General features: G+C 33.9%; 3 protein-coding genes and 1 long non-coding RNA gene across 7 annotated transcripts in view; 2 read left to right on the forward strand and 2 right to left on the reverse strand.

Moving 5' to 3' along the window:
- Cipc (Clock interacting protein circadian) overlaps window positions 1-2,904 on the reverse strand; it is a 55,460-nt gene extending 52,556 nt beyond the window's left edge. Inside the window, exon 1 of the mRNA XM_036373193.2 lies at window positions 2,425-2,904. The gene's annotated coding sequence lies outside the window, so the exon portion shown is untranslated. The remainder of the gene's footprint in view (window positions 1-2,424) is intronic.
- Cenp-C (Centromeric protein-C) lies at window positions 1,558-11,629 on the forward strand. Of its 3 annotated transcripts, none has more exons than XM_036373191.2 (8): window positions 1,558-2,278; window positions 4,761-5,646; window positions 5,908-8,106; window positions 8,771-9,311; window positions 9,760-10,788; window positions 10,875-11,017; window positions 11,093-11,183; window positions 11,259-11,629. In XM_036373191.2, coding segments are annotated over exons 1-8 (4,956 nt in total). In that variant the 5' UTR covers window positions 1,558-2,276; the 3' UTR covers window positions 11,324-11,629. The 3 variants fall into 3 exon arrangements, with proteins under 3 accessions (XP_036229084.2, XP_014085552.2, XP_014085551.2); XM_014230077.3 differs by lacking the exon at window positions 1,558-2,278 and adding an exon at window positions 4,399-4,526; XM_014230076.3 differs by lacking the exon at window positions 1,558-2,278 and adding an exon at window positions 4,546-4,649.
- Window positions 11,630-13,871: 2,242 nt separating this feature from the next.
- On the reverse strand, window positions 13,872-17,988 carry LOC106614315 (BOS complex subunit ncln). Of its 2 annotated transcripts, XM_036373190.2 has the most exons (8): window positions 17,516-17,988; window positions 17,086-17,164; window positions 16,923-17,031; window positions 16,479-16,850; window positions 16,235-16,414; window positions 16,083-16,148; window positions 15,435-15,857; window positions 13,872-15,349 (listed from the first exon to the last, which is right to left on the reverse strand). In XM_036373190.2, exons 1-8 carry the CDS (start codon window positions 17,679-17,681, stop codon window positions 14,990-14,992), a joined length of 1,755 nt encoding a protein of 584 aa, XP_036229083.1. In that variant the 5' UTR covers window positions 17,682-17,988; the 3' UTR covers window positions 13,872-14,989. The 2 variants fall into 2 exon arrangements, with proteins under 2 accessions (XP_036229083.1, XP_014085474.2); XM_014229999.3 differs by lacking the exon at window positions 16,083-16,148 and having other exon boundaries at window positions 17,516-17,984.
- Window positions 17,989-19,548: 1,560 nt separating this feature from the next.
- Window positions 19,549-20,474, forward strand: LOC118682947 (uncharacterized). The gene is made up of 2 exons (XR_004978743.2): window positions 19,549-19,742; window positions 19,865-20,474. It is a non-coding gene; the product is annotated as an uncharacterized lncRNA (long non-coding RNA).
- Window positions 20,475-21,825: the final 1,351 nt, after the last annotated feature.

The following is a 21,825-nucleotide window of genomic DNA, read 5'->3' on the forward strand; positions in this document are numbered from 1 at the left end:
TCTAGTGACTTAATTTTGGTAGCATGGAGAGCAAGATCACTTGGAGTTCGCTCAAATTTTCTCATACGGTACGGCTCTAAAGGGAGTAATCTGGTTGATTTGTACTACTCAGTGGTTAGCAGAGCATTTTTTGAGACCACGTTTGAACCATCCGTTGGATGAAAGCATCGATGATAGTATTTTCTGCTAAGTGCCACGGTCTGCGCATAACTTTCTCTTCCATAACTGCCTTTCTTTTATATTATTTACATATGTTTATTATAAGGGACGTCAAGACAAACTAGTACTGGGCACTAACTTAACCTAATTACACACCCAAATATTTTTACAGGGGTGCGTATATACCGAGTTTCTTTAAGCTTTCTTTTTGACTAAAATTGTCATAAGGTATTAACGGATAGATGGAGGGAGAGACTTGCGTAGTTCAATCCATTCCGTTTCCTTACTGGTTATTTCGTTACACCTCACCACATTTTCGTTAGGCTGTCAACAAAGAACAACCAAACTATTATACCCTTGTTAAACGTATTATGCTAGGGTATAAAATATTAATAATATATACAGATGTATTTACCCATATAATATGCGAATAGTGCAAAGTAAATAAAAGTGCAAACCGATGGGTTGAACGGTCAAATTTATGCACCAAAACAGCGTGCGCACACACAGCGATCGACATTAAATATGCACACCGTTGTTTCGCAATCGATTGTCGACCGACAGTGACTAACTGTAGACCCACATGGATCGGAGTGCACAGGAAACATCCGCTGATTAAACGTGACACAAACAGCAAAAACACTAAGCAAACTCAAAAGAGTGCTGGGCAACGTGAGCGAATGCGCGAGATTCGAAACCTTGAGCTTGAATAAGTCGATCTGGAATGAAATGAGGTTCAAATAAACAACGAAATTTCCCAACGGTCGCTCCCATGCAGAAAATACAAATATAATGCCAGACATACATACATACATATGTACAAAGGTATGTAAGTAGTTTATCTATATACACGAGCAATGTGTATATTGATCGGTGTGATAAGATAAACAGTAAGGTAAACAGTTTTATTCATGGCGAAAATTTAAAATGCGAACTCTTCCTGCAGACCAATAAAGTAAAGTGAATGATTTTTATTCTAAAAACTATTTGCACCAACGAAATAAGTAAGCTAGAAGGACAAACTCTGACTGTACTACTTTACTTAGTAGAACACAGATCTCAATCGGAACATGTACTAGAGGTACCTTTTTCATATGCGAATATATTAACTCTCAAGTTAAGGTTAATCAAGATTAAAAAGGATAAGGCAAGGAATATAAAAAGACGGGAAACCAAAACTTTAAAAAAGGGATGGACATCTAACTTAGATTTTAAAATTGATGTTGATTAAAGTCGGACGTTTCGATATTTGCTCTATTTATATAATTGTGGTATTCATGGTATTTGAAAAACGATTCACAAAAACGATTTCACAATATTTTAAATTTCTACGATCAGCTGTTGGATTTGAGAAAGCTCATAGCAGAAATATGCACGGAGAATCAGCATTACCTGCCGAAATTTGAAAATACTTTTAGAGTTTTGTAGATGTGTATGGCTTGCAATAGATATAGTGAACAGATTTGACGTCCGAACATTGCTTAAAATGGAAAGCTTCCTCTGCATTGGAAAGCACATGTTTAGAAAACTTAAGCCTCTATTTTTGTTTCACGGTAGCCATATCACTTACTGCCTTTAGACGAAGTTAATGCTTTTTAATTTAATGCCAATAAAAAACAGAACATCGCATGGTGGTACTTAGTAGTATATACGTAAGACTAAAGCAGGAAAAGAACGACTGAACCAAAACTAAAGTTCGAACGTAATCATTACATTTATGGATCACGAAATGTATATGTACATATAAGAGATCGATAATACAATTAGTAAAAGCCGTCTTCGGAGCTGTCTAGAAACTAACTAGCTTTGTAATTGTTAATTCAATCTCAGAGCGGCTAGTACAGTGGAAAATAAAGGACTTATCTGCTTCTTAAACTCGAAAGGAACTTGGGCAAACCACTGGCGAGCTACCTACTTATGTACATATGTATATTGAACCCAAACAACGAGGCGGTATGGATTGCAGCGCCAGCAAGAATAAAATACGAGTCTAAATAGTTATGGCGGTTGGGTTTCACAATCTTGGAAAATTAAATTGATGAACCAATAGTCTGGTACGACAGTACAAACTCAAAACCAAGCCACTTGAGATGTTCAAGTACTGATCTCCAAATAATATGTAAGTATGTACATATATGCATAAGCTCTTATTTATTTCCTATATGTGTTTATGACTGCAAAATAATAGTATTTCATTGTCAGCAAATTGAATAGATTTTCCTCTTGATTAAAAATATAACAAACATTTATTTTCTTTCTACTCACGTTTTATATTCGAATGTCTGCCACGTGAGTCTATACTATTATATTTTTATTACTCCATTATTTATTTGATACAACCCAGAAAGCACATAAAAATATTTTTTTGCATTCTTTCTATGAACATAGTTTTGTAGACAGTGTAGAGGACTTTTTTTTATTTTTTTCGGAAAGTTTTTTTTGTTGCCGTCTTTACGTAGTCAGCCTTCGCAAATTTTCGTATTTACCAGAAGCAGGATCTCTGCCTCCGTAGTTTTTATATTTAAGCAAAGACTAGAATACGGGTCTTCCTGCCCTTAAAATTTTATTACTTCAAGTATTACGCACTTAGAACCGAATCAAATCTTTACTGGGCAGTTCAGACGCTCATGAACAATGACAAACGAAGTAACTGTGACTTATCACTTTGAGCGATCGGTCGGCAGCATTAATGCTAGCTAATCAGCACTTGTAACTAGAACGAAATGATTGTTTGTTGTTTCTTTCTATATTATTGTGTGTTATATATATGTAGGTATATGTATGTCACACTTAACAAAAATAGCTGTCACATAAAAGTCTTATTACTAAATGATAAAATATACATAAAATACTAAGTAACAACAATTAACGGTGTACTGATAAACAATAAGATGCAATATTTTACAAAGTTGAGCAGATGATAACTGCATTTGTAAATTATCTACTTGACGTTCTTGGTCTGGTATTGACACTAGGAGTCTCCAAGAATACATATAAGTGTGTACGAGTATTTACATATGTACATTTATAGAGTATAGTCTCAATCGTGGAAATGTTGGTTGACGAATGTACCTAATTTAATATTGCACATATGTACAAGGTACAATTCATAAGTTCCAGGACTTTTTAAACAACGCGGCTTCTAGTGGCGCCATCTGTCTGAAATTGTTAACAAAACAAAGAGCCAACATTAAGTTTTGTTTTAAACTTGGTAAAACTTTTACCAACACTCGTCAAATGATGAAACAAGTTTATGGCGATGATTGTCTATCCCGTAGCCGTATTCACGAGTGGATTAAACGTTTTCAAGAGGGACGGGAGGACTTGGAAGACGACGAACGTTCGGGCCGGCCAAAAGATGTTGTGAACGAAAAAAACACGGAAATTGTGCGTGAATTCATTAAAAAATAGCCGAAATCATCGCTTAAATATATGGAATCGAAATTAAGAATATATGGAATCGGAAGAAAAAAGATGGTGCGAAACTGATGTAACCCCTATTTATCCATTCCCTAGAAGAGGATCCGAGGAAATATTAAATTCGTTGAGCACGAGCGTCATGATGCTTCAGCAAATTATTTATTGTTATTCAAGCTGGGATGACAGTTTGGGCACCTGAGGGTATTTCGCGTAACCATCGTTAAACTGTTTTTAAGTATTATTTTATTTTGTGATTCGATTTTTAATTTAAATTTTAGATAGTATAGAATTATAATTTTAATTATATGGTAGAACACTAAGTACGCAAACGCGAAAAAATGTTAATTCTGAAACAATTTTTGTTTAATTCTTAATTAAATCCTTGGGATTAAAATTTGTTTTCCAATACCAATCGCTAAAAATACTAAATGTCGTAGAAAATATTAAAATAGTTAAAATTATTTTACGTTAAATTATTTATCATAAGATTAAAATATTTGAAATTTATTTACACGTTCAATTTTTGCTTACCGCCAATGTTTCTCAAATGGGTTAACTACGTACTAGCTGTGTTTCATGCACAGTACAAGCCGAATTCATCCAAGCGTTGCCAATAATTTATACATTCGCTTTAATTAAAGCAGGTACGCACTAAAAACTGTTCATACAAATGAATTATTATATAAATTAATAAAATATTATATAAACATTATTAATCAATGTTAATTACTTGAAAAGGAATTATTAAATCTATAGAGAAAATACTGTTGTGTATGCCTTGCATTTCGTAGCATTTACAGACAGTGGCAACATCTAAACATTTCGAAAAATGGCGCAGTAACGGCTCTGTGGAGGCCAAACACAAGCTTCAGCGAATCAAATACATAATATTTTATTTCAACAAAAATTGGATTTGATAAAGAAATTTTATATTGGTTTAATGATATGTAAGTGCTCTGTAAGCTGTATAAGTTTTTAATATGAGTTAGTTTAATTTTGGCAAACGTGATGTGAATGCAAAGGAATTTACAAATTGTTTTGTAGTCGTGAATGTTTCGTGAAGAAAATATGTATGTGAATTTTGTGTTGCTCGACTTTATATTGTTTTTAATCGAATTTTAATATATATCAAATTTCTATGTTAAATTGAATGAGTATTAAATTATGTGGTCTTTCTGCAGGACTTCCGATTGCTTTAATTTAAGCGAATTCTCTGAATATCTTGACGATACTGATGGCCACCGTTTGGCACAGTTTTTGCAGAAAAAAAGTGGTACGGTGCGTAATGGTGCTAAACGAATTTTCGATGCTGAACCACAGAGGTTTAGCTTAAATGTACGTCTGAAGCGCTTAAGTTCACCACCAGTTCCAGTAACCGATGTTGAAAATGAATGCGTTATACCAGAAACCCAGGAAACCGATAATGAGAAAGATGTGCAAAATAAAGAACAGGAGGCTGTATTGCTTCCTGAACAAGAAATATTTCAGCTGAAGGTTGCACAAGTAAAAAATGATGCGCAAACACTGGCATCATCAGTAAATGAATCATTAAATAATACGCAGCAAAAAAAAGAGACTTGTCATGCTTCTGTACTAGTTATGATACCAATGGGTAACAATATAACTTGTCCTGAAAATAAAAGCATGACAATATCATCTGTGAAATCACGAACAGAGCAATGTATATTAGGATCTAAAGTAGGAAGTACATCGAAAATAGCAGAAGCTGTGCAGGCCTCAATCATAGCTGAACAAAATCGAATGGAACAACTACCATTGCCAATGTGCCCAGAATCAGTTTCCCCAAAGCGATTGGAAGAACCCAACGGTGCGCAGGAAACGCAACAACAACAACAAGCAGTTAGCCCTAGGTCGTTATGCACATTTCTACAACCAAAAATATCACGGCCTATTATACCACAAACACCGCGATCGCCAATTTCAAAGGTGTCTCGTAGTGGCGATCGACTGCGTCGTCAAGTGTTAAAACGTATCACAAATCTTGAGAACAACGGTCGACGAACTTTACTTTCGGAATTCGAAAGTACACTTTGCTCAACAAATTTTGTAAGTATTAGGTGTAGTCAGAAAAAATCACAATTTTTTAAATTTTTTTTTTGTAAATAACTTTTATAAAAGTAATTAGTATTTTAAAAATAATGTCTATTATCGAATAATTCAAAACATATTTGTCAGATTTACTTCAAATTTTACTTTAAGGAAATTTAAAAAAAAAGATTTTTTGCAAATTCTGACTACCCGTAACCCAACACCATAACGGTAAATTTTTAAACTAAACCGATTTTTTTTTTAAATTCACCTTTTTAGTCGCCAGCAATATGCAGTACTCCAATGCATCATACACCTCCTGTAAATTTATTAAAAACACCTCCACGGATAAATAATTCACTAAATGAGCCAAAAACATCACCGCGCCCAAAAACACCTGAAATAAATGCATGCATTCCGAGTAAAGAGGCATCGCAACACACAAAACATAATGCTGTACAAGAACAGCCATTACTACAAAATCTGGTTGAAGCACTAGAAGATACAATAAATAAACTGAAAAGTTTCGAAAATCCTCCACACACACGAATCATTACAGCGGAGTCGGATATAAATACCACAGAGTTGCCGCAAACACAGGAACAATTACAACAACAAGCACTTGTTCAGGCATCAACTGGTAATGTTGTAGATAAAAGTAAAGTGCTTGCTACTGAGGCTTTGTTGCAGGAAGTGCAAAAGACACTTGCTGATTTAAAGAACTCAAATTTACAAATGCCGAAAATAGTTATACCAGTTAATCAGACTTTTAACAATGCGCCCACAGCTGCAGCAGCAGCAAACAAACAGATTGGTGAAAAAGAAACAAATCATGAATGTGAGGACGCTAAAGTAACACAATCCGAGACGCAGGCCGATCATAAAACCGCATTCACGCATTCGAATTGTACAAGGCAGCATACAATAACAGCGGCAAATTTGAATGATGCCAGCAGTTGCAATAGTCCCAATAATTTTATAAATCATCCAACGTTTACGTGCAACAACACAAGAAATACTAATCTACCGACAAACTCAGTACAACATAAGAATGTAACAACACCGGTCGGTAACCGAAAAGTTGCTGCCGACAACAACAAAACAAACCTGTCAGGAGCCAATTCGATATTACTAAATGCTGACAATAAACGTTCAGCTAATCGCTCAGCTCATACAACGTTAAACAATAATAAAAACTTGGAAGCCAATTTAGTTAAAACACAGACATTCGTCAAGCATGATGTCTCCAAATGCACAACATTAAAAAACAGAGAAGAAGTTGGCACTGTAACTGCTAATAAAGAAGCCAACACTAAACGTGGACTTACAGAGATGTCAATATCGATGCTTATAACGGACGATGAAGATGAGGAGGAAGATATTAATTACAATGTGAATAAAAGGCAAACCTTACGTAAAAGTGGTCCGCTTAATCTAGCCACTGAAAAACCGCAGAAGACGAAGCGTAATAGACGGACAATAAAACGCACAATGAGAACGCGTCTTCACCATCGATCCACCAAACCTTTCGCGTCACCACCAACACTACTCACAAGTGATACGGATACCGAAACTGGACCACCACCAGCGCATCCACTGAATTTGCAACATGTCAAACCTGTCGAACATATAAAAATACAACAATTAAGGCGACGACGACCCTTAAATAAAGCACCAAGTACACCGAAAAATGGCGAACTGTTTGCCGATGAGTTGAAAGCGCATTTGGCACGTTTAACAAATCATGAAATTCTTGATTTGCGCAAACGTAATTCGATGGGTTTAATGAATGGTAAACGTTTGAAAAAATCATCAGGTAGCACGAAACAGGCTTTGGAGGAGAAATTAAAAATTGAAGAAGAAATTCAATTGGAAATTTTGCGCCGTGAATTATTGGGCAACACTCAGGGTTTACGGGAGGAGGAGCAGCAGCAGCAGCAGCAAACGTATGCCGATGAGATGAATCCAGAGCAGAGAAGTGAGAGCGAATCGCAATTGGTGAATGAAGTAGTTGAGGTAGTTAAAGAAATCATCTTTGATGAACTGCCACAAGCACCTGCAGCATTTAAGGATAATACTGCGGTTGCAGCCGCTGCTTTCATGGACAATTCAACTGCAGCACCGGCACTATTAACGGATAATACTGCTGGTGCTGCGGCTAAAGCAATTGAGAATAATGTTGATGCTGTTGTCGCGGCTTTAGAAACTGAGGATAATGGTGTGGCTACTGTTATGCCTGATGTCCCTGAGCCATTTAAGGATAACGTTGCTGCACCTGATGCATTTAATATTAATGCCTCAGCTGAAAACATAATGCAGCAAACGGTCGCACAATTGACACAACGCATGTGTTATAATTCCTCATTAATTGACGATAGAAGTAGTGAACGTGTTACGTTTGTTTCAGCCAAACGTAACAATGTTCAAAATACTAAAAATGCGAGAAAGTCGGCTCAACGAAATAAAAAGTCAGAACTGGTAAGTGAAATCACAATATAATATAATAGTAATGTGTACACTATATTCTTAGTCTGGAGAACATCCTCTATCCAATCATACCCATTTTAACCGTAAAATCGTGGTATGGTATACTAAAGTTTCCCCTATGTATGTATATGCCAAAAATGGTCAGTATGATGAACTGCGTCAATTTAGCCATGTCCGTCTGTTAGTCTATATATACGCTAGTATGGTCCCACAGTTTTTAAAATATCGATTTGAAATTTTCACACGTTTTTTTCTCCCAAAGAAGTTGCTTATTTGGCGGAACCGCCGATATTGGACCGCTATTGCATATGGAAAACTTTCTTATTTGACAAGATATCTACATTTTGGCATGGACTATTGTCCAAGGCAACGGTACAATCTCCTAAGAAATTGTTCAGTTCGGATCACTATAGCATATAGTTAGTTGCCATACAAACTGATCGATCAAAATATGGAAAGCTTTTGTATTTGACGAGATCTTTACAGAAATTGGCAATAAACAATACAAACTGATCGATCAAAATCCAGTTAAATATCTTTTTCTACCCTTTATTCCATAACAAATGCACATGTGAAATGTATTATAGCTTCGGTGCAGCCGAATTTAACATGTTATATTTGTATTCACATAAAAAAATATTTTGCATAATTTTAGCCAGAAGTAACAATAAAATATTTTCAAATAGAAGAAAGTATTAAAATGCGCCGCAAGGATAGCACCTCCAAACGTTCGCTATACAACAAAGGTGATTCTTTTGACGAAAATAGCGACGCCTCAGATAGTGAAAAAGAGAATTTTTTAAAAATTTCCACGCTAACGGAGCCAATACCACCACCACCAGTTGTTTCACCGGTAGGCGATATACAAATAACATCACCACCACCGCCAGTGACTGATTGGACGACAGCTTCCACATTTATGCTGCCAAACTTGCCAGCGGACCAATTGGTTCTACCACCAACGCCATTCTCCGATAAACAAATTAATAGCAGTGTGAATGGTGCAAAGCCTAAAACATTATCCGCGTCGCATAATAATACCGCTGCCATAGAAGCTATATGCCAACACGATGAAGAACTCTTTAAAAAGCCCACAAAGCGTGCGCCACGTGCTTCACGTAAACGAAAGACACAAGAGTCAAGAACGAACAAGTCTAGCCATGTGACACAAACTGAGCGTACAGATGACAGCGCAGGTAAGTGGCACACAGATTTTTATACACTCGAAATATATCGTATAGAATGCATAACAGTTCTCTACTTCACCTAACGATTTTGTCTGTCTGCCCATTCGTCGAGCTGTCTATCCATGAGTACTTAAGTAAAAATTCGTATACATGGTGTGCTATAACTCTTGAACAAAAAAAAAAAACACACACACTGGAACTTCTCTGTGAAGTGAAGAAGATTTAAAAAAGGGTCATTGAATATAACGGCATTTCAGTCTTCTTGTATGGGAAACTTTTTAACAAGATATCTTCACGAAATTGGGCATGTATTATGGTCCACAGTAACGCTACAACAATTTTTTTAAATCGGATCATTATAGCATATAGCTGTCATACAAACTGGCCGATAAAAATAAAGTTCTTCTATGTAAACTTTTTTTATACATAAAATTAAATTCTGTTTTGCACTACACAGGCATACGTCGATCGACTCGCGGTCAGGTGCCAACTAATCGCAACTCTAAATGGAATGGACACTCACTGTTGGAAACATTGTTTAATAAACCTACGAAGTCAAGCTCATCGAATAGAAGTATAAAGAAACAAACAAATCGAACAAGCTCCAGCTGTAGTATCGAGAGTCGAGGTGGTGATTTGACCACGCCAGTCGCCTCCAGCACTGGCTTGAATATTGCCAATGTGAAGAAGCGAGGTCGTAAACCACAGAAGCCACAATCGCCAGTGTTTAGTTATCTCGGCGATACGAATGTAACATCGGGCACTGTGTACTCACTAAGAAATACCGAAAGTGATGCGTTGAGTACACAGTTAGAAGCAATTCAAGAAACACCCATAGAAACGGATGGCCTAGACGCTGCAGCAGCGAGTCCAGCGTCAAATGACAACGAATTACCAACTACTTCCTCCTGCAAAACCGGCAAATCGAATAAAAATACAACTAAAGCCAACAATAAGCAAACTGCGGGGGTGAAAAAATTAGGCCGACCAAGGAAAACAGGGACAGTCTCTAAAATAAAACAACAACAACAACAGCAACAGCAAGAAGAAACTGACGCAGTGGAAGCGGCACAACAAGTGGCGGACGATGACACCGCAAATCGCACAGGCCAATTGGAGTGTAGTCGAGTGTATTTGCCACCACCGCCATCGTTAGAGAAGCTCAGTGAAATGTTTGACGCATTGAAAAATGCCGCCAACAATTTGAGCGATGAAGAGGGTACGCCGAATGGTGCAGAATCGAGTGTCCCGACACCGACCGAGGGTAACGTTGGCATACGACCTGTGCGTGTACGTTTGCGTCGTTTAACAGCACGTGACACCTCCACCGCAACCGCTCAAAGTTCTGCTTCGACCAGTGCAACAAACAGTGAGTCGACTCGGACGACAGAAAACGATCGCCAAGAGTTGCTTGCATGGCTGAAGAATGTATCACATTTGCAATCGGCCACAAATGAGCGACAAGTCTTTATGGATTTGCGACCTTGTAAGTGCCATACAATATATAATACCACAGCTGATAGATGCATTAATTATAATTGTTGTTGTGTTTCGTTTTTATTTTATTTCTAGCCACTGCCGGTAAATTATTTTTTACCAATTTGGAGGGTATAGATTATGCCTTCTACGATACGGAACATAAATGTACTCTGGGCTATTTGCGCTTCAAGCCACTGCAGTGCAAGCCTTCGAAGCGTGCGAAGAAATATCATTTGGTAATATTTTGAAAACATATACATACATACGTGTTTCCATTTAAAAAATTCCATTTTCCAACATTTCTTTTACAGCACTTTGTTGTGCTTGCGGGTTCATTTGAAATCAGCACGGACCGTGAAAGCGCCAATTTCGGTGTTGGTGATATGGTAGCTATTAATATAGGTAAGACGCGCATGCGCAAATACGTTTAGCACACAACATTAACTAATGTACCATACACGTTCACTTACCCCGCAGGCTGCCGTTATAAAATCACGAATTTGGAAAATGATATAGGCGTACTAATGGTGATAAAGAAGTAATAGCAGTGCGCATGCGCATTTCAGTTACATATGTTAATAGTGATGAGCAAATAATCTCATATACCCATACATATTTAAGTATTTTCATACTCATTACATTTTCTCCAGGTTAAGTATTACTTTTAGTTTTACATAAATCGAAAAAATTCTTTGTTAAGCGTTTTCTTGCGCAGGAAGTGCGTTAGTTTTAAACAAAATTGAAATAATAAAAAAAAATGGTATCATATACATACATATGTACATTTTGAAATAATATGTATTTGAATTGATTAAATAAATAAAAGCATATGTATATAGCACGAGATATATATATTTCGCATTGAAATTATTAACTTATATAATTGAAAAAAAAATTTTTTTTTGTATATTATTTTCATTTACATTTTTGTATTTTTTGGCATATTTGCGTATATTTTTATACATAACATATGTATGTATATAAAATATCTTCAAATGGAATTATCTTCTGTGTTCTATATTTTGAAAACATATTTTTATGCATACTAGTTTTTTTTAATTTTGTATGATTTTAATTGAATATATTTTTTTATTTTATATATGTTTACATATATATATTTTTTTATTTTTATTTTATATATGTTTACATATATATATTTTTTTATTTTTATTTTATATATGTTTACATATATATATTTTTTTATTTTTATTTTATATATGTTTACATATGTATATATTTTTTTTTTACTTTTATTTTATATATGTTTACATATATATTTTTTTTTAATATTTATTTTTTCTTATAATTGTTTTTATTTTAATTTTGTTTGTTTTTATTTAATTTTTTTTGTTTGTTTCTTTTTTTAATTTTGTTTGATTTTTTTCAATTTTGTTTTGTTAATTTAATTTTTATTTATTTGTTTTTATTCATGTGTTTTTTATTTGTTTTTTATTTATTCATATGTTTTTTATTTTATTTTTATTTGTTTTTTTATTTATATGTTTTTTATTTGTTTTTTTTGTTTTTTTTTTGTAAATTTTTATTTAAATCCTGTTTTAGGTATTATTTATTTTTTGTATTTTGTTTTTGTTAATTATTTTTAATTTAAAACTTATTTTATTTTTGTTTATTTTTTGTATTTCGTTTCCTTTTTTTAATTTTCTTTTGTTAGTTCATTTTTTAATTTTTTGTTTATTTTATTTTATTTTTTTGTTTATATATTGTTTATTATATTATTATTTTTGTTTATATATCGTTTATTATTATTATTTTTTGTTTATATATTGTTTATATATTGTTTATTATTATTATTTTTGTTTATATATTGTTTATTATTATTATTTTTTGTTTATATATTGTTTATTATTATTATTTTTTGTTTATATATTGTTTATTATTATTATTTTTGTTTATATATTGTTTATTATTATTATTTTTTGTTTACATATTGTTTATTATTATTATTTTTTATTTATTATTTTTGTTTCTTTATAATTTTTGTTGCTTTGTTATTTTATTTTGTTTCTTTTATATTTTTATAATTGTTTGTTTATTTTTTTTTGTGTTTTTATCTTGTACCTCGGGGTTATCTCATAACTGTGATCTATTTTTTGACTACTGAAGCTCTGGCTTTTATATAAAGAGACGGTGTTGGATTTATAAGTCACCACACCTTTTGACCTTTCAAGATTTTCATTAGCTCATCTATATTTATCGTCATTGCATGACTCTTTTAAGATCTCGCAGCAACACGGCATCTGCTAAATGAGGGCAGACGACTTCCCGTTAAGGAGCGCTGTGCCTCATTCAGGTAGCCAAAACGTCAACCAGTCTCAACTGTTCTAAGAAAAAAAGCGGAAACATTAAGCTTTTATCTCGCCTGTATTACAATACAACCACTAACACATACCCTGTGGAAGCATAGCTGTAGTACCCTGTACAGATTCAACTCAGACAGTTGATGGAGAGATCAGCTGACTCGGGAGAAATCTGTTATACTACTATTCGACCTGTCAAAATGTCATAAGCGAACAGACTTCTTGAAAACTTTTAACCTCTTCTCTGGCATGGACAAACCTTGGTTGAGCGGTGTTGATAATAAATGCAGTGGTTTTGCTACCCCACACCCAAAAGAGTATGCCAGCTATAGCTACTTATTGCCGACTTGCTGGAAATGACAGCAAGCAATACTTACATTTTCAAAAGCTTTCAATGAGCCAAGTACCATTAGTCAAGGATATTCCGCTCTCAGGAAAGCCGAGTTAACCTAAGCGCAACGAAAACGGTATTTTAACCGGCCAAGGGCCCCCACATGGCACTAAACACCACTTCCCGTTCAAACATATTTTTTGTAGCAGTGTTTTTCGCTATGATCAAACTACTGAAACGTCTATTAAATGCCATAGAAGACTTAACATTTCTTGCTAATAATCAGACTTTGAATAGCCACTATCAGAAAAATGCAAGAACTGAATGCAGAACATCACATTTATATTACTCACCTTGCACTAAATGCTTAAATAATTCTTATATGTATTATATGCACATGCTTGTATGTATTAAATGAGCAGCACACACACACGGAGTAAGTCGTTTTCTAAATTAAGTTTTATTTATTTGTCTTTATTTTTTTTTTCAGTTTTACTTTCATTTAAAGTAATACGTGTGAAATCATGAATATTTTAAACTTTGCCACATTAGTTTGAACTTACAATTTGAAGCTAATCAAAACAACATGTATTATATATGTATGTAGGTATGTATACTTTGATTTTATACTAAAATAATGTCGAAAAAACATTTGACTACTACATTATGCTTTAATTATTGTTATATAATTTCATGTTTTAAAGTATTATTTAGAAGTATTGCTTACAGTTACTGCTGCTGCGCCGCCGCTGTCAGCGGGTGAGTGTCTAAATGCATATGTGGACTGTGTGGAAATGTGTGCCTAATGCTTTCCTAGGAATATTTGTTTACTCACAATGATTACTCTTTAAATTTATTATAATATATTATTTAAACGTGTATTTAAGTGGAAATTGCATAATTGAGCAGCAGTAATGGCACAATTCGTTTTGTCGAGTTAATTATTGTTCATACTACATGAATAACGGAACATACTTGGGTGCTCGTGTTATTAACGATGTTTATAATGCCGCTTAATAGTTTTATTTTATTTTTTTTAATATTATTTTTTTTTTATTATTTTTTTTAATATTATTTTTTTTTTATTATTTTTTTTAATATACTTTTTTTTTTAATATACTTTTTTTATTTTATTTTTTAAAATTTAATTTAATTTTTTTTTTATATATTATTTAATTGTTTTATTATATTTATTTAGTTTTACTAACAACCTTTCACCTTGCTTGCACAAATTACGTATATAACTAATAAATGAATTACTGATTTTATTACTTATCTTACTTGAATTGCGAGTCTCTCTTTTTCTAAAATTCACTTTGTTGTGTGTCATACAAAATTATGCCCTTACCAACATATATATATATGTATATACAAATATGCATGTATATATGTATGTATCTATTATGTATGATGTATAACTCACTATTTGTTTACATGTTGTAATTGTTCTAATACAGTTAGTAAGTATTCAAGAAAATGTCTCTTTACATTTGTACATCTGTACATTAAAGTTTTGCTGTTCAAAAATATTACTATTTTTCGTTTTATTTTTGTTTTTTTTAATTAATTTTAGACTTTGTATTATTGGAATTGGTTTGCGTCAGCGGCGGTTGCGCTTTGGTCATTTTACAAACTGTGTCGTATAACGCTGGAAAGAATTGTATGACAAAGTACACAGAGGCGAGGTATGCGCATATGAGTATGGTTAGGAAGAGATCGAAAATGGCAGGTTTCACGTGATACACATTTAGGCGCGCTTCCTGACCATCGTAGAGCATAAAGTCCGGATCGCGTGTGTCGGGTTTATCATACATAATCTTCACATTCTTTAAGTACTTTTCGAAAGCGTTCTTCAGGTCGTTGTTATGGAGCGCAGATTTGACCTGCAGGTAAGCTTTAATGAGTTTCTTATTGATGCCCTGCAAAAAAAAAAATAATAATAATAATAATATTGGCATAAATAAATAGCTTATATAATTAACTATTACAATTTATTGTACTCACCATTGGCCCAGCAAAAATTTCAGATGGCTCCTGTAAACCATACAAGTAATTTGCTAGCGTTTCAGCTAAAATTTTAGCATGCTGTTGCGTTTGCGCAATAATTTGTTCTTCAGCGTCTTTGAATATGGTGGCGCGTACTGGCTCTTTGGGTGATTTCAATGCGGATATCGTGAAAGCTGGCAAACGGCGCATGCTGAAACGCTCATGCTCCCAGGCGAGTTGCTGATCGGCCAAATTGATTTTCTTATGTACACCATCGACTGTGACATTGCCATATTGTGCCGCTACGATTTTAAGCAATTTGAAGAAATCATTCATTGCGGTGCCCTCTTTGGGTGGTTTTGAGACGTGCATATAAAGGTTGCCAGTTTCAGCGTTCAACGATTGTGTAATCGTGTCTAAGCAGAGCACAAAATCAACGTTCTAAAGTAGAAAGTGAAGAATTGCTATTAAAAATCATTAATAAATATAAAAACAAAAGTTTCACCTATAAAAAGCGTTATTTATACCTAGCAACTAAATTATTGTATTATACATTTCTTTTACAATCTAAAATAACAGTTTTTGCAATTTTCAAGCAATGTACGCTAATTGGTTCTTTAATATAGCAATACTTTTAAAGCACATAACTTGTAGACGCTCTCAAACCTCGTCTAATATATTGGTTGGATTCTTGGCCGCAATTAAAGAACCGGTAATGGACACGATGTCTTCCTTTAGTCCATAGCGCAGCATTTTACATATTCATTTTCAATGTACATAATGTTTTTTTTCTATAAAACTAATTACAACATCCATACCTGCAGTTGTACATTTTCATCGAGCCACTTTTTGACACCTTGGAAATTTAGCAGCATTCCCGATTCCGTGAGTAAGAATAAAAGGCGATATTTTGGCACTGCGTTAGGTGTGCTGTGCAATTTGCTAAATACATCCGCAAGTGTCAGCAACACTGCAGCATCGGCGTTTAAAGGGTATTCCTAGGTGCAGAAAAACCAATAGTTTCATTATGAATATTCTCAAGTAAACACTATGTTTCCTTACATTGTACAATCCGAATGTGTTGAGATGTGAGGCTATGACGATTAATGGCAATTTGCTGTTGGACTCACCGCCACTTTCCATTTGCTTCATAATCTTGGTTGTAGCTGCCAGTTCACCTTGTATAATGGGTATTCTACTATTTTTGCTGGCTAAATGACTGCCACCAGATACAATAACCTGATAACCATTGGCTGATATTGAAGCCAAAAGTTCTGTAGCCGCTGACGTGCGTTGAGCTTTGCCCTCAATATTATTGCTGGTTGTTCTTGTGACATCCGTTATAATACGTTCCAGCTCGGGATTATATGGTGAGAAATATATAGGAATTGAATTTGGTTGTGCCAGCATAGCTTGTTCAAGCAAGTTGAGGTGCTAAAAGTTGATAAAAATAAGGTGACATTAGTTTTAACAAATATTGATAATAAATACACGCATTCGCATTACCTCCTTTTCCTCAAAAGTCATATCGCTGACATGCTGCGGTAGCAGTATAACCAAACCTCCAGCTTTTTGGCGTATTTCACGGAACTGATCTATAGTTATATCTTGTAATCTAGTAATAAAAAACATATTTAGCAATATACACATTTCCTAAAATAATATTTACTTTGCGACCACACAGTGCCTGCCAGTGCTCCAAGTATATAGAGATTTCGCCTCTAGCGATAATGCGGATGCTCGACATCCTGGTATAATGAATAAAGGATGATATAGTGTCGTAGTTATATGTTATAGAAGTATCAATAAAAATATATTTTAAAAACGCTAATAAACGTTTCTTTATTTTTACAAATTGTTAATATAAATTTTCTAACCTCAAACAGAGCGCATTTTTTTTTGTATAGAATACAAATAAATTGAATACACCACAAATGCACACGCAACAAACAACGATAAAGATAAGTTAACATAGAGAAATTAAACCTTGAGCGCGCTAACATAACCTAGTTGCAATAACCAAAACAGGAGCTAATGTCCCACTTGCACTTAGCGACACATCACTTTATTATCAGGGGCAGTCGTGCGCGACTACTCACCATAAGCCACACCATTGACATCGAATTGTGACATACGTTGCACGGAGAATTCGCTGGATGCCAACGCAGGATTAGCTGAGCAAATGAGTAAAATAGGCAGTGCAATCAGGAGATAGGGCAGTCCACCGCGGAAAATATCAGCAAAATTCTCAGCGTCCTCAAACATTGTGACCCTTTTATGTGAGTATTGTACGGAGCTAGATATACTCACTTTACTATCACACGATACAACTTCTCTGCCAAAGACAGATGTTAATTAAATTATAATAATTAAATTTAATTTGTTCTAAATAGGCAAACTAGCACCCGGCTGATTTTTCTCATATCAAATTTTCACTTCGTAGGGTTGATTTTTAAAGTATCCCCTACGAAAATTACCCTTCTAATATTATATCAAATCTCTAATAGTCTACATGAAATGTTGTAAATAATTTCGCATGATATTAATTAAACTTTGTAAAGTTAAGCTTATATGGATTGACTCGAAATATATTTAGATAAAGAAAACAGCACAAAACAAAATCAGAAAAGGTTTTCAATTGTCATGTGAGATGTTTTTTTTTGCATTAACAACCCTGTTTTCATGGCAGTTGTTGTTGTTTGTTTGGTTGACCTGTCAGAGTGTATTTAAGGATGATGCCACTTTCAATACCTTTCACACAAAATTATCGATACATATATTATGACTAGTTAGTTGGTATGAACAAATAATATATTAACTATAAATTCAAAAATATATAAGTTATTTAAGAACAATTTGTTAGAGTGTTATTAAAAAGTGAGTAAGTATTATATTTTATTGTTATAGAATAACTCTATTAAAATATATTTGTTTGCTAATATTTTAATTTGTGACATTTAACTATCACTGCATTTTATTAATTACTTTTTTTAAATATCACATAACATTAGAACTGGCATAAATTATTATATGAAACCAAAATCTTATTTTGTAAAGTATATTTTTTAACACTTGTGCACCCTGTGTGTCAACATCAGGTTTTGCCACCCAATAACCGTTAGCTGTTAGCCCTTCCAACTGTTTTATTATGTTGCAGTGGAAAATTGTGAATTTTGTTAATAAAATTCGGTTAATTGATGAATTTATGCATAAAACCTGAGCATAAACACTTAAAAATTTTAAGCAAAAATGCAAGGATGCACAAAAAAATAGCTGTTGTTCAATGAGAGCAATATTAAGTTGTCTAAAATTGAGAAATAAACTCAAAAGATGTGCCTTAAAAGTACCTACAAATACACATTCAAGTATGTGACACTAGACCAATGTGGTAGATTTTTGTTTACGAATACCCACATGAACAGTTCAATATTGACGGTTTCAAAAAATCGTTTTTTTTTTGTTTTTTTTTTTTGAATCAATCTAGAGCATTTATAGAATATGCTGTTAGGTAATTTTTTGAAATTGAATGTAGTTGAATAGTAACAGGAGTGAGAAAGTAAGGTATTTAGAGCGCGTGATCGTGTTTTTCTTGAAACCAAATTTTTTAAACTGGCGTCCACGATTTATCTAAAACGGTTCCATCTATAGCTTTAAAATTTTAATGGTAGATTCATCACACATGTGGCTATCGCCCGAACTAGGGTTTTTAAATATATAGAGCCGTTTTTTTTCATAAAAAAGTAGTCGAAGTTCATGAAATATTGGGTTTTAATGTTTAAAAATATTACACATTTGTATTTACAAGATTTGTAGAAGATCCTAGATTCAGATATCTACCTACAGATTAACCTGCAATTCTGTTAATGTTAGGTTAGTCAGTCTGCTGGATCAAGGACGCCGTTTGTCTACTTTTTTCTACATGGGTGCCATTGGATTGATAAATCTCGCAATTAAAAAAATATTTAATTTTACTTACAAAACTCAAAATTATAGCTAAAATCTTATTAAAAATATAGTAAAAATTTGGAAGCTCTGTGTTTTTTCATTTCACTATAAAAAGTCCGAAAAAACTTTCAACAAAACGCCTGTCACACGGGTCTTAAATGAGCACTGCAGTTTGTGTGAACATAACTGTATATAAATATTATACTTTTACACTATGAAATTGAAGGATTAAACGAAATCAAATTTATTTAAGAAGTTGACAGGATTCCAATGTAAATCCTGATTCATATAAATGTCACGTGTTAAAGCGGTAAATTGATTTCTTCTACAAAAAACAACAAATATAATTTTGCGTAGCAAACTTAAGGAAATGAAATATAGGTAAACAAGCACATAAATGTACATGTAAAATAAATCATTATATAAATGAGTGGAAATCGAATTTCCTTTATTACCTATGGATTTGCCTTATCGGATTTACAAATTTGTCGTATTTACAACAGAATAAAAGTTACAAAGCAAGTGTAAAAACCCGGGCGTAGCGAAAAAGAACGGAGAAAGGAAAGCATGGTTGACAGAGGCGAAATCAGCAGGAAGTCATGGTGCAAGTATAAAAAAGTATACCGACGCTAGAATGTGTGCTTATGCGCTGTTATAACCAGCAGTAAAAGCGAACTAATATGGAATGGAAATATTTTTTTTACAAAGCGTTTCGTCGAGGTGCCGGTAAACTACAAGCATGGAAAGTACTTAAGAGCTATATTCTCAGAACTAAAGTGGAAAAGAAGTGGATCCCATAACATGCAAGTAAGGATGCTAAGCATTAAATTTCACAACCAAGATGGTAGAGAAGGTCTTTATAGGATCTGGTGTGCATCACACACCTTTAGGTGAAATTCTAAATCTTAGAAATTACCCGACCGATTTCATCTAAATTTAGTCTATGCAATTACCCAAACATTCCTATTAGACACTGCAAAAATGTGCGAAATAAAATGCCAACCACGTCCAATTCCGATTTAACAAACTTTCAAATTCCGCGTGATTCTTTCACTTAACAGCATACAAATGAAATATCAATAAAGTTATCAGAGTAAAACTTTGCACTTTTAATTTCATTTTCATTTCATTTCATTTTACGTTCAAAAATTGTCGAAATCGCACTATAACTCGGGTAAAAGCAGGTCAACTCTTCTCATCCTATGATGAATATTTTCGAATCCGCCGGTTCACTTTATACCGCATCTATTGGTCAATATGTAAGAAATCTTTATAAAATTTAGAAATAATCTTTTTCTAATAAAGTTTTGCCAAAACCGGAAGGTGGTCTTCCGCAAAACCGCACTTTAAAGCCCACTATTATTCTCCCAACTCAGCTGGATTCACAATAGTTTCCAGATCATCGCTATCACAGCTTATCATTGCTCTTCTTTCGCATATGGCGTTCTGATATAACAATATATATACATATATACACATCCCTATACGTACATATATCCAGCCGTAAATATGAATATATTCCCATATGCTTCTGCTCCATTTGTTGCTGTTGTATTTGCATATTATTGTAGCATAAATTATCATCATATTCACAGCGTGCATTCAAATGGAATGTGCGCGCACCGAAGGTCGGTCGCATAAATTTTCGAAAACCCTACGACGCAACGAAATATTCACTCATTCCACCACCAGCACACACACACACACTTTGCTTATCACTAGGTCCTATAGTACGTATGCAGTAGGTTTATTTATGCCTATCAGAGTCCCTTCTAGTTTCGATTTACTGAACATGTTGTAGCGCGTCTTACTTTTGGTTGTTGTAATGTGGCGCACTTCCTGCAAATAAATATGATTTCGATTTACATAACTACATATACACATTAACACATACATATGCAGTTATATACAAATAATATGGTTTTTAGGCTTGTTCCAGTACAAGGCAGCTGTGCTATGTCAACATAGCTGTCTATTTGTTCGCATTGCATATAAAATGAAATTGGTAAATATTTTAGTGTGTGTAAAGTAAAACGGTACATATTGCCGACGACATATCTATATGGACGAGCGTCGATAGTACAACGAACTCGCCAATTTTTCTTATTTTTAGGTTATGTTCTTCAGTTTGCCACCAAAATTGACACGGATGCTGACAGCTTCTTCGGGTTACTGTTTGCCTTAATGTTATAGTAAACAGTTAATGTGCCTACTTAGATTGGCTAAATATGAAAACAAATATGATGGTTTTAGGTTTTTAAATCGAAATGACGGTTTCTATCAAATTCTGTTGTTGCGCAATTTAAGCTTTTAAGCACAGTTTTTCTTGTTGGACCCACGACTGATAAAAGCTATCGAAATTGAGATTGTTTAAATGATTTTCAGATGACAGACTTCTTATCGGTGCTTATTCAACGCAGTTCTAAAGTAATCCTGGAAATGTGAATTTTTGGTGTGCCAATTA

The sequence above is a fragment of the Bactrocera oleae genome, chromosome 2, assembly GCF_042242935.1.
Source record: "Bactrocera oleae isolate idBacOlea1 chromosome 2, idBacOlea1, whole genome shotgun sequence".
NCBI lineage: Eukaryota > Metazoa > Arthropoda > Insecta > Diptera > Tephritidae > Bactrocera > Bactrocera oleae.

Excerpts from the sequence above, each read along its gene's own strand:
- Cenp-C (XM_014230076.3), top strand. The coding sequence starts at position 4,630 with ATGTTTCGTGAAGAAAATAT. Across the intron at positions 4,650-4,760 it reads ATGTTTCGTGAAGAAAATAT|GACTTCCGATTGCTTTAATT; the intron begins GTATGTGAATTT and ends GTCTTTCTGCAG. Across the intron at positions 10,789-10,874 it reads CTTTATGGATTTGCGACCTT|CCACTGCCGGTAAATTATTT; the intron begins GTAAGTGCCATA and ends TTTTATTTCTAG.
- LOC106614315 (XM_036373190.2), bottom strand. The coding sequence starts at position 17,681 with ATGTTTGAGGACGCTGAGAATTTTGCTGATATTTTCCGCGGTGGACTG. Across the intron at positions 17,032-17,085 it reads AGGCACTGTGTGGTCGCAAA|ATTACAAGATATAACTATAG; the intron begins GTAAATATTATT and ends TTTTATTACTAG. Across the intron at positions 15,858-16,082 it reads CAACCAATATATTAGACGAG|AACGTTGATTTTGTGCTCTG; the intron begins GTTTGAGAGCGT and ends TTTCTACTTTAG.